The sequence below is a fragment of the Sminthopsis crassicaudata genome, chromosome 5 (assembly GCF_048593235.1).
Source record: "Sminthopsis crassicaudata isolate SCR6 chromosome 5, ASM4859323v1, whole genome shotgun sequence".
NCBI classification, from domain to species: Eukaryota; Metazoa; Chordata; class Mammalia; order Dasyuromorphia; family Dasyuridae; genus Sminthopsis; species Sminthopsis crassicaudata.
The window spans coordinates 146,636,500-146,649,717 of NC_133621.1; the positions used below are offsets into that span (position 1 = coordinate 146,636,500).

The 13,218-nt window shown below is 32.0% G+C and overlaps 1 protein-coding gene across 2 annotated transcripts in view; it reads right to left on the reverse strand.

Annotated features, from left to right (window-relative positions):
• FAM185A (family with sequence similarity 185 member A) overlaps window positions 1-13,218 on the reverse strand; it is an 88,988-nt gene that overhangs the window by 53,601 nt on the left and 22,169 nt on the right. For both annotated transcript variants that reach the window (XM_074268457.1, XM_074268456.1), the window contains exon 5: window positions 8,565-8,606. In XM_074268457.1, the coding sequence (XP_074124558.1) occupies window positions 8,565-8,606 (42 nt within the window). The remainder of the gene's footprint in view (window positions 1-8,564; window positions 8,607-13,218) is intronic.

Here is a 13,218-nt window from a genome sequence, read left to right on the forward strand (position 1 = left end):
CATTCACAACTTTAGAGAGAATAGTCTACATATGAAGTCAAATGCACATTGCAAAGGATTGAGAAGCAAGTGAGAGAACAGAAAGAAGTACTAAGTGTACATGACTTTTAAAATAAGTTTGGGGAAGTTTTAGATTAGAAGTTTAGGAACAATAATAATCAGGGATTTCAGGATCCAGGGAGGGTAATTAAAGGATGACAGAAATGTCTTGTAAATCAGCGAAAAGGATAGGAAGAGATGGAAGACTGGGGGAGAGGATAATTGAGACAATCCACTGCAGAAGACAGGGGATGAAGGTGCTTGTTCAGGGACCTACTTTAAAAAGAATTACATCTTCAACCAAGACAGGAATGAAGAAGGAGAGAGAGGAAAAATGTCACAGAGATGTGAAATGAGAAAGGGAGAGAACAAACGATAAATGGCCAGGGAGCTATGGGACAAGATTTTTGGAGAAGACAGAGGGGGCTTGGAACAATGGCTGTGGTGAGTGGGACAGAGGATTAATTGATCTCTAATAAATTCTCTAATTAGAGAAGAAAGGGTCTTTTTTTTTCTGTAGCATGATCCCACTGAATCAGATGATGTAAGAGGATAGATAACATACATTTTCATTGAATCTAGTCAGATTCATTGGATTCTAGTCAAGTTCATCATTTCTTCCAGCTCTGGAATGAAGGATATGACAAGTCAGGAGAAAGGACTAAATATCCAGGGACCGCACAGATAAGCAGAGCTGGGTTAAGGGGGTACCAAGATTCTGAGAAGTTACTAAGTGCCACAGCGAGGATGAAGAATAGGCTTGGGGGTAGAAAGTCTAGGGAGAAAGGGATGCTGCTGGGTGGTACCACAGTGCAGAGTCTACCAAGTTTGGAGTCAGGAAGACCTGAGGGCAAATAAAGCCTCACATGTCCTAGCTGCAGGACATTGGGTAAACCACTTAACTGTGATTGGCTTCAGTTTCCTCATCTGTAAAATGGGGATAATTAAGAATAGCTCCTACCTCTCAAGGTTGCTGTGAGGTCAAATAAAATAACAATAGTAAAGTGTCTAGCACAGTGCCTGGCACATAGTCAGCACTATGATATAATTATACATAGCATATTATATATAATATTATAATATAGCATAACATAAATATAAATACTATTGTTGTTGTTAAATGCAATGATAAAAGGTCCAAGGAAATTATGGTGAGCAAGAATTCAGCAAAAGAACTTTAAACTAATTGGTTTGGCTAGTTTAAAATTATATAAAATTCCTTTGCACAAGTTTTCTGATTGTATATATTCTCTTTCATCTGGGGTAGAAGTGGGGAGTAGAAAAATATATAAAAAATAAAAATGCAAAGCTCTAATAGTATACAGGCAGAAGGGGAAAGGTGTGAATGCAGACATTTAGGCTTAAGGAAAAGCTCAAAGAAGGGCATGTAATTAGGGAATGGGTAAGGTAGATCCTATAAACTGAGTCAACATCACCAAAAAAAAAAACTTTTAGAGACTCTAAGCCAGGAAATGAAGATAAAAAGGAGTTTAGATTATAGCAAAGAAAAATCTTTAGGTCAGGGACAGGATTCCCCAAGGTCAGTTACAGGAAGCATCTGTTTCCTGGGTATGCTGAGATCCTCAGCATGGTCCAGACTAGAACATTCCTAACAGTAACAGGGACCATGAGTTATGTTTTTAACATAAGGAAAAGTATATACAATCTTATATCACAGATTTGCAGGTTTTTATTTTAAAACCAAAAAATTTAATTAAGTTGCAGAAATGAATATAATAATAAAATAATCAGCTAAGAAAATAGTTTATCTGACTTAATTATGTTAAAAAAAAACTTTAAGGATAACATGCCACTGAAAAACCACTAAATACTTTGTACAAAAAAAGAAAAAAAATCCTCAAACCATTTTTTTTGATATTGCTAATACCTCCATGCTACTTACTAAAAGGTACCTTGACAATAAATCTCTACATGAAAAAAAAAAAACTAAATTTTCTACTAATGAATATCAATATGAGTAGAGTAGATCATAAGGATCTTTTAATGTCTAAAAGAAAATAAGATAGTTTCTCAATGGTCACTTTGCTTTAAGTCACATAATAATTAGGAAAACAAAAAGATAGAGAGTTAGGACAAAGTGCTACTGGCCTGCTAGAACTGGCATGTAATAATGATTTTAATTATTGTAATATCATAATTTTGATTTTGAAATACTAAAACCAATGTTTTAAAAAACTAATCTAAGGCAGGTTTTTTTGGCCCAAAATAAAATTAATCTTTCATGATGAACATAAGTAGTTAGAATTTCATTAAGATTTGAGTTTTTGTAATACCAAAACCATTTCACTTGGAAAACCCATTATTCCAAAAGCATCAGTAGGAGAGATCAAATAAGAATGATAATATTTCTATGATTCTAAATGAGGAAAATAATAATACCCAGTTCACAGAGTTGTTGTGAGAAACAATAAACGGTTATGTTCCCACAGTCGAAGAAAACCAAAAATTTGGAATCAGAAGTAGTCCAGAAGAGGGAAGCAGGGAACCTCTGGAAACCAGTTGAAACTAGGTAAAACTAACAAAACTAGTTAAGTAGTATTAAAAAAAAAAAGAAAAAAGAAAAGAAGAGAAAAGAAACGAAAAGAAAAAAAGAAAAGGAAAGGAAAGGAAAAAGAAGAGAAAAAAAAGCTAAAAGTCAGATAACGGTTATAGCTTAGCTAGAGTACCCATACTTAATTACTTCGTAAATATTAGCTTCTTTTTCTCAGGAGGGGCTAAGGCTCATTTTAATGGTCATATGGTCATGCAAAATATATGGTAGACAGGAAGGACATATTAAGGGCTCTATGTTGAAGGAGGATCTGGAAAAAATGTTAACCCCATCACCCCAGTCACTGGGGAGATGGGGAAGGGACTTTGTACCTGGGATAAGGGATAAAGACCTTGCTCTTGTGTCTAAAAATTCTGAGAGCTCGTCTTGAGTTTCATACTTGCTTCCTGTAGGAATGTAATAAAAGTCTGTACTGCTTCACTCATCCTGAGTTTGTTCATTTACTACGCTCTTATTTAGGGTTCAGAATTGTTCCTAACATTGTCATCAGAATTAATATAACGTAAAGAAAGCATTTTGTAATCTTAAACATTAAATAAAATGGTATTATTATTATTATTACTATTTTAGCATTATTCAAATGAAGACTTGGGTCTATTAAGAGTCTTTAAAAGATTATTAAAAATCTTTGCAACAAGTACTTTCTGTTTACCTCATTGTCCATTCTTCCACTAAATGTGTTCCTTTTACTGTTAATCTTTCATGTAGGAATGCTACTGGTGCACCATCAAGTTTTTATTTTATGTTTCTCTTGTAAGCAACAGATTGGCATTTATGAAAGCTGAGAAAGAGAACCCCCAATCTCAATCTGCGTGGAACCATGCTTTATTGAATTAGCTAAATGTATAGCTTAACAAATCCAGGTCAATTATAACAGAAAATAGAATATGGAGAAAAATACATAATCTTCAAAAAATTATGAACAAATTTAATTTTTTTGAAGAATAAGCTACACAAACTTTGAAAATGATTCAAATTTTGAGTAAATACTATAAGTGAATAGGGAACTGGTCTTATTTTCTGGACTAACAATCCACCATATTGCTTCTTTCATATACAATGACTGCAACAATATAAATGAAAAATATCATAAAATGAACCAGGCCTAAATTAATTTAAAAAGCAGTCATAGAGAAAAGAAGTAATGAAATTTACTTTTCTTTCCATATCAGAAAGATATGGAACTACTAGGACAGAAGGTTGTATTCACTATCTGATATAGTCTGTATATCAAGTATTTTTACATAATTAATTTTCTCTGTCACCAAAAGAAGTTCAGTGGAGGCACAAAGTAGTTTCCAAGAAATGATTGTGACATAAAAAAAAAAAATCTACAATCAATAAAACTTATTTTTAAAAATAACATTTAAAAATAGCACTTTTATTAGAATTGATAGGTTTGGTAAAGATTCTAACCTGCTAATCTTCAACCCTAACTGAAATTATGATTTTCAGCATAGTCATTTTTTTAAAAGGTTCATTCACTTATCAGTGGAATAGGTTAAGTATAAGACATGACTACAGTAATCTAGTGTTTGATAAACCCAAAGATTTGAGTTCTGGGATAAAAATTTACAATTTGACAAAAACTACTGGGAAACTGGAAAATAGTATGACAAAAACTAAGCACTGACCAACATCTAATATCTTATATCAAGAAAAAGTCAAAAGGGGCAACTAGGTGGCACAGTGGATAGAGCACCAGCCCTGAATTCAGGAGGACCCGAGTTCAAATCTGGTTTCAGACACTTAACACTTCCTAGCTGTGTGACCTTGGGCAAGTCACTTAACCCCAGCCTCAGGAGAAAAAAAAAAAAAAAGAAAGAAAAGAAAAATCAAAATGGGTTCTTGACTTAAACATAAAGGGTGATGATGTAATCAAATGAAGAAAACAAGGAACAATCTATCTCTTAGTTTTATGGAGAAGGGAGAAAATTATGGCCAAAGAAGAACTAGAGGACATTATAAAATGTAAAATGGATAACTTTGATTAATTAAATTAAAAAGGTTTTGCATAAACAAAACCAATGCAGCTGAAATTAGAAGGGAAGCAGAAAGCTGAGAAATAATTTATACAAACAGTATTTCTAATAAAGGCCTCATTTCTTTTTTGGGGGGGATTTTTTATTTTTATTTATTTTATTTTATTTTTTTATTTTTAATAGCCATTGCTTTATGAATCATGTAAGGAGAGAAAAATCAGAGCAAAAGGGAAAAACCAAGGGAGAGATTAAAAAAAAAAACCCAGAAAAAAAGAGATGAACATAGCATGTATTGATTTACATTCAGTTTACTTATTTTCTGGATGCAGGTGGCATTTTTGGTCCAAAGTCTACTGGGATTGCTTCAGATCACTGAACTGCTGAGAAGAACAAAGGCCTTTCATAGTTGATCATCGCTATTATCATGTTCAATATATTCCTGGTTCTGGGTTTTATTCAACATCAGTTCATGTTAAATCTTTCCAGGCCTTTCTATAATCAGCTTGTTCATCATTTTTTATAGAACAATAAGATACCATTACCTTCATGTACCAAAGCTTGTTCAGCCAGTCCCCAGTTGATGGGTATCCACTCCTTTTCCAATTCTTTGCTACCACAAAAAGAGCTGCTGAAAATATTTTTATACATGTGAGCCCTTTTCCCTTCCTTTATGATTTCTTTGGAATATAGATGGTACTGCTGGGTCAAGAAGTATGCAAAGTTTTATACCTCTTTGGGCATAGTTCCAGATTGCTTTCCAGAATAGTTGAATCACTTCACAACTACACCAATAATGCATTAGTGTACCTGTATCAGTTTTTACTGGTACATTTATCCTCCAACATTTATCATTTTATCATATCCAACATCCAATCATTATCTTAGCCAATATGTAAAGGCATCATTTTTAAAATATTCAAATTTAGAAGAATACAAGTTATTGTATAGCATTGTATAGTATAGTATTGTATAGTATAAAAATACAAATTGATAAATGGTTAAAGAATATAATTTTCAAATTCAAAGAAGACAATTTTCAATTGAAGAAAATAAAGACATTTATAGTCATGAAAAAATGTTCTAAAGTGAAATGTAAATTAAAATAACTTTGAGGTACCACTTCACACCTCTCAGGTTGGTTATGATGGCAGGTAAAGATAATGATAAATATTGGAGGGGATGTGGGAAAACTGGGACTCTAATGCATTGTTGGTAGAGTTATGAAAGGATCCAACCATTATAAAAAGCAATATGGAACTATGCCTAAAGGACTATAAAACTGTGTATACCCTTTGATCCAGCAGTCTCGCTATTGGGTTTATATTCCAAAGAGATCATAAAAAAAAAAAAGAAAAAAAAAAAGAGAGTGAAATGGACCCATAATTGCAAAAATGTTTGTAGCAGGTCTTTTTGTGGTGGCAAAGAAATTGAGTGGATGCTCACCAATTGAGGAATGGCTGAATAAGTTAGGGTATATGAATGTTATGTTTCTGTAAGAAATGATAAGCAGATTGAAAGCCTGGAAATATTTACAGGGACTGATGCCGAATGGAGTGAGCAGAACCAAGAGAACATTGTACACTGTATGTAACAGCAAGAATATATGACAATCAACTGTGATGGACTTGGCTCTTCTCAACAATGTAGTGAATTCAAGGAAATACTAATAGACTTGAGATGGAAAAATGCCATCCTCAACTGCGGAGATTGGATATGGATCAAAACACAGTATTTTCATATTGTTTTGTTATTTGTTCATTTTCTTATGTTTTTCTCCCTTTTGTTCAGATTTTTCTTGCCCAACATTACAAATATGGAAATATGTTTATAAATATAAATATATAAAGACTGCACATATTTAATCTACATTGGATTGTTTGTTCTCTTGCGAAGGGAGGAGGTAAGGAAAGGAAGGAAAAAAATTTGGAACACAAAGTCTTACAAAAATGAATGTTAAAAACTATCTTTATATGTATATGGAAAAATAAAATACTATTGAGGGAAAAAAAGATCATCTACTTAATATAAACCAAAATAGAAAATCTTTAATAACTGCATGTTTGCTTCCCCTCAAAAATTTCAAAATTCATGTCTTATTCACTCACTTAAAAAGTATTATGAGGAACTGTTGAATTATGCACATCTGTTACTAACCTTGAATTGTGCGTATTTGTTACTACTCATACTTTAACAGTAAAATATTCTGTGGTTTTGAGCTTAATTATAAGAGACCATCATAGACAACAGTAACTTTAAGTAAATATATAACTCATGTCTCTTATTTTGATTTATATCTTCACAAAAGACTAAAATTCTTCAATTTCTAAGTTTCCATATTTTCTATAATATAAACTACAGCCCATATTGTTTCATATTTGCATGGTCTTAAAATAGGAATTCATACCTTTTTTTCCTACTTATCCTAATAAATTCCTGCAAAATTAATTTTATACAAAGTGGCAGATTATTTGGGTTGTCCAAAAATAGAATGGGATATTTCATAACATGGGGAATTCCCATCAATAAAAAGTTCAAGCAGAGATTAGGTGTCATCAGGAATATTATAAAAGGGAATGTAACTGAATTAGGGAAGAGGTTTCAAGACTTCCTAAAGTTATTTCCAATATTAAAGTTTTATGGAATGATTAAAAATAACTAAATACAATTGTTCTGTCAATATGAACCACTACATAGAATTCCCGATCACTCTATTTTTGTCCACCTGCATTTTTGATTTCCTTCAAGCTAATTGTACACTATTTCAAAGTCCTATTCTTTTTGTATAGCAAAATAACTGTTTGGACATGTATACATATATTGTATTAACATATACTTTAACATATTTAACATGTATTGGTCAACTTGCCATCTGGGGGAAGGGTGGGGGGAAAGAGGGGAAAAGTTGGAACAAAAGATTTTGTAATTGTCAATGGTGAAAAATTACCCATGCATAATAAATAAAAATATTGTAAATAAAATGCTATAATAAATAAGAAAAAAAAGCAATTGTTCTGTCAAGTATCTTAATATGTAATAATAAGCTCAGTGAATAATAGATAATATATTCTTCTTTAATTAGACACAAATTCATTTAAGAAAAAGAGAATACTGTCTTAGGTACTATTTCTTGAATTCAGATTTACTGAACTGAGAAAAAAAAAAGGTTCACAAAAAGAAAAACTGTTTTGAATCTTAAGTCAGAATTACTTTAAAATAAATTTTCAAGAAGTAATTCAATGTCATTGATCTTTATATTTATTTGTTAATAGATACTAAAATCATCCCATTTTGATGGCCAAAATTTTATTTTTCCCCTTGAGAAAGTTTAAAGTTTCTCTTTTTGTTTCTACTGAATCAAAAGAAAAAATATTCAAAAAAGAATATTCTAAACAGACAATCTCCAGTTCACAAGTTTATTTCATACACTACCATACACTGCCTGATGTCATGGGAACTCTCTTCTGCTGTCACTGCTTCATATTGCCTTCCCCTTCTACTCTATCTGCTATGAACCCTACTGTTTTCTGGGACTTCTTTCCTCTTCGATTTGTCCTCTCCCTTATATCTAATCCCATTTCTTCACTTTATCACAATATCAGTATAGTACAGGGTACTTTTTACTTTTCACTTTGCTTCACTTCACATTATTACACATGGTTACTAGTATAATATAAATTTCAGGTACATTACAGATTAAATAGGCCTTTGTGGATTTGTGTGACTACCTATTTATTATAAATAGAATATATTTTCCCACAGAAATAATTCTAAGTTTCCCCCTTTGCAAACATGCTTTTAGAAATACTATTTCATAAGTTAAGGATTGTCTCTAAACTAGGGGTACACCAAGGTATGTAACAATTACATTTTGATTAGGCAAAGTATTTTCTGAAAATGGCACTATAGTGCTATTATATAGAATAAAGAGCCCAGGTAAGATTTAAAGTTAATTTAAAGAAGGTAGCACATACCTATTGTGATGTTACCCATTTTGCTGTGTACTGTTAAATCACCTATAAGAAAGAGAGAGAGAATACTGTTAAAATCACCTATATGGGTGGAAAGGAAAGATAAAAACAGACTGTGTCTGCAGGAGACACAGAGAGAAAGAGAGAGAATATTTATGTTGGATGAGATGATTGATGCCAGTTGCTATGACCTTGTGATGAAGAAGAGAGCCATCTACACCCAAAGAGCACTGTGGGAACTGAATGTGGATCACAATATAATATTCTCACTCCTTTTATTGTTGTTCACTTGCATTTTTTTTCCTTACTCATTTTCTTTCCTTTTTGATCTGATTTTTCTTGTGCATCAAGAGAACTGTATAAATATGTTTACACATATTGGATTTAACATATATTTTAACATGTATAACATATATTGGATTGCTTGCCACCTGGAGCCGAGGGTGGGGGAAGGAAGGGAAAATCTGAAATACAAGGCTATGCAAAGGTCAATGTTGAAAAATTATCTGTGTGTATGTTTTAAAAAAAAAAAACTTTTAAAATACATTTAAAAATTCTAAAAAGAACATATTTATATTGGAGAAAAAAAAGATGTATATGTTATGTAATATCCAAACATGACAAGTTCTATAAGCTATTATTGGAAATTATATGTTGCTTTATTACTGTTACTGTATCCAACTTACTCAGGCAATGCAAATCTAAGTAACCCCATAGCTACAGATTTTGTTCATATTCTGACTATCTAAAAGAAGAACTTAAATTTTCCAGTAAAATAAACAATCTACTTAAAGTCTGAGTAGGACATATATTGCCTGACAAATGGTAGGGGCAAGAGGTAAACAGCTTAGAAAAAGGAAGGCAATTCCTTAAAAAGTACAATTGGCCAAATGCAAAAAAAAAAAAAATCCACTGAAGAAAATAACACCATCAAAAGTAAGAATTAACCAAACCACACATTAAAAACTAGAATGGGAAAAATGGAAGCTAATAATTCTGAGACTTAAAGAATCAATTAAAAAAAAAACTAACTAAACAGAATGAAAAAATGGAAGAAAATTTATAACACCTCATTAGAAAAATAGCCAAATTGGAAAATAGATCCAGAAGGGAAAACTTTAAAATTATTCATCAACCTGAAGGCCATGGCCAAAAAAAAAAAAAAGAGCCTAGATAGCATTCTTCAAAAGATCATCAAGGAAAACTGCCTCTATATTCTAGAAACAGGGGGAATCTCTGAGTCACCTTTGGAAAAATATCCCATATGCAAAAGCCCAAGGAACATTGTTGCAAAACTCCAGAACAACAATCTCAAAGAAAAAATATTGTAAGCTACCAGAAAACATCAATTCAAATATTAAGGAGAAATCAGTATCTATCAATTTCTACAATAAAGGATCAGAGGGCCTGTGAATACCATATTTTAGAAAGCAAAGGAACTGGGGTTAACAACCAAAATTAACTATCCAGTGAGACCAAGCATCATCTTTCAGGGAAGGCAATAGATCTTCAATGAAGTAAGAGCTTTCAATCATTTCTATTTAAAAAACCAGAACTAAACAGAAAATTTAATCTACAAAGGAGAGAAATGCTGAAAGGTAAATGGAAAAAAAATATATTATTTAAAAGTTAAACTGTTTACATCTCTAGATGGAAAAACTACATCTGTAAAGATGGAAAAACTACATCTGTAAAGCCCATCAACAAGAGAGAAAAAGAGAAATTCCATTTAAAATAACTATAGAGCATCTATAGTTATGGGCATTTATCTGACAAGACATAACCCAAGAACTATATGAACACAATTACAAAACACTTCTTACACAAATAAAGTCAGATCTAAACAACTGGAAAAATATCAATTGTTCATGGGTAAGCCAAACTAATAAAATAAAAATGACAAAAATTGCTGGGAAAATTGGAAAATATGTCAGAAACGAGGAATAGACCTACATCTTACATTAAACATCCCATACCAAAATAAGGTCAAAAATACATGATTTGGGCATACAGGATGGTACCATAAACAAATTAGGAGACCAAGGGATAATTTACCTATTAGATCTTTGGAGAAGGGAGGAATTTATGACCAAAGAATTACTGGAGAGCATTAAGACAAATAAGAGCAAAAAAGAACTCTGAAGACTGAATGTAAATCAGCACATGCTATGTTCACTTATTTTTTTCTTTTCCTCTCCCATGATTTTTCCCTTTTGTTGTAATTTTTTCTCCTATGATTCATAAAGCAATGTGTATTCAAAATAAAATAATTATTTTTAAAAAAAATTATAAGATTACAAAGAAAAACAACTTTGCAAGATTTGAGATTTTGATCAATGCTATAATCAGGTATGATTCCAGGGGGCTGATGATGAAGTTTATTATCCATTTCTTAAAAGAGAAGCAATAAACTCAAGAGGAAGAATGAGACATCCATCTTCAGTCACAATCAATGTTGGAATTTGTTTTTCTTGACTACATCTACTGTTTACAAGCATTTTTTTTTCTTTTTATCTAAGTGGGGTTGAGTTGAAAGGCAAGAAAGTTTAGGGATGTAGTAGCAAAATTAATGGATAGATTAAAAAGAATCATGTTACGGTATATATTTAATGAAGAGGAAACAACAACAACAAAAAGCCAGAAAAGACAATTTTGAAAGCTAAAGAGTTTTACTGTATACGTAACACTATATATCTTATACTTAATATGATACTTTATATTTAACATTATATACTTTATATTATGTTATATACTTGCCTATGTACTTCAAAAGGAAGCTGTATATAATGAAACCTGTTGTTTCATGTTAAATCTTCATCTGTTCATATGTTCTATTATGTACAAATGTCCATTCTATTTGATATTTTATTAAGTTTGAAATAAAAACAAACAAAAAACCCTACAGAACTAAAAATTTAATCAAATTTACTCATTGTACATTTTTTGATCTATAAATCAAAACATTTACCAATCTATAGAAAGCCAATTTTAAGGCAAAAGCTGAAACATATCTTGTAAACTAACTGTTAGTTTTAAAAATGAGTATTTTTTTCTATTCTACATTTGCTTTCATCTGCATGATTAAAGTGGTTTCTGGCTGGAGTGTAATGCACATACTAAAATATGACTAAGAAAAAAAACCCCAAAGGGTTCCATCCTTTAATGAGAATCTATTTTCCAGGATGAATGTGGAAGATTAAAACCACTTTTTTCCCCCTCCTAGAATACTTTTTTTGTTCAGCATGCATATATAAATAATCACCCTTGAAGCCATTAAACATTATCACATTCTTCAGCATTCTCTCAATAAAGTTAAACAACATTACTTTTACTCTAATTCTAGGAAAGCACCCAGAAAACATAAATAATCTTGGTTCCAGAATGAATCCACTGTGATGGCAATGTATGTATATGGCTCTAAATATCCCTCTAATGAACACAACAATATATAAGCAAATGATTCCTGTGTTGGATTTTAAGGCAGGCTATTATTACACCAATTTTTAAAAAAATTTCTCACATTTAAATGAACTTCACAGCAATAAGTATGTGAAGAAGGAGTGAGTGTAGGTAGGAATAAAGCTTGGTTTATACTGGAAGCTCAGCTTAAAAAAAATAAAGCAAGAAGTCCTGTTAGGTTGGCAGTGTTAGGTGTGGCACAGAGTAAGTTGCTCTGTAAACATTTTACCAGTTTGTTCTGTACATTCTCTCTAACTATTCAAAGCTAGTAAAATGTATAGCTGTCCCATCCATCTGCCAAGAGCAACCAAAGCCAATACCTAGTCCAAAGCAAGTGTTTCATATATCCTTTTCTCCAAAGGAACAAAAAATGATCACTGACACTTGAATAGCATTTAAAAGTGAGTCAAGTGCTTTACAGACATGATCTCATGAGTTCTAACATCCCTATCTGGGGGAAGGCACTCCAGGGGCTGTGATCTCCAACTGTAAATGAGATAAGTAAGGCTTGGAGAAATCAAGTGATTTGACCATTGCTACTCAGCAAGTCACCATATGATTTCCCATTTTCGTATCCCATAGCTTTATAATATAGGGATAGACTTTAGAACTAGGAAGGCAGGGATTCAAGTCCCACCTCTGACACGTACTAGTTTTGTGATGCTGAACAAATCCCCCAACCTCTCAGGTTCCTAAAGCAATCCTAACCCTCTAAGACACTATGTTATAGATCAGAAACTGAGCCATCAATGGAAAAGAGTTTCCTCATAAGCTGTTTCCTACCCACTGAACTCATGGGTCTGGTTAAAATAAAAACAGGAAGTAAGACATTCATTCACTTTTTAAAAATTATCAAATACCTACTAAGTACATTGCAAAGAACTCAATTCAATTTAAATATTTACTCAGTTTGTATTACATAAAATATGTTCCATACCCTTAGGAAGGTACACCCAATTGAAGATAACAATAATAATAATAATAATAATAATAATAATAATAATAAACAACCTTAGAGTTGTTTATGTCATAAGACTCCCAAAACACTTTCTTCTCAATGACTTTGTGAAGGAAATACCATTATCCTAATTTGACAGGTAAGGAAATTGAGGCTCAAAAAGATTAAATATGTTGCCAGTCACACCGCCACTAAGTGCAAGATCTGGGACTCAAAGCCCGATCTTTTTGCTCTAAGAAC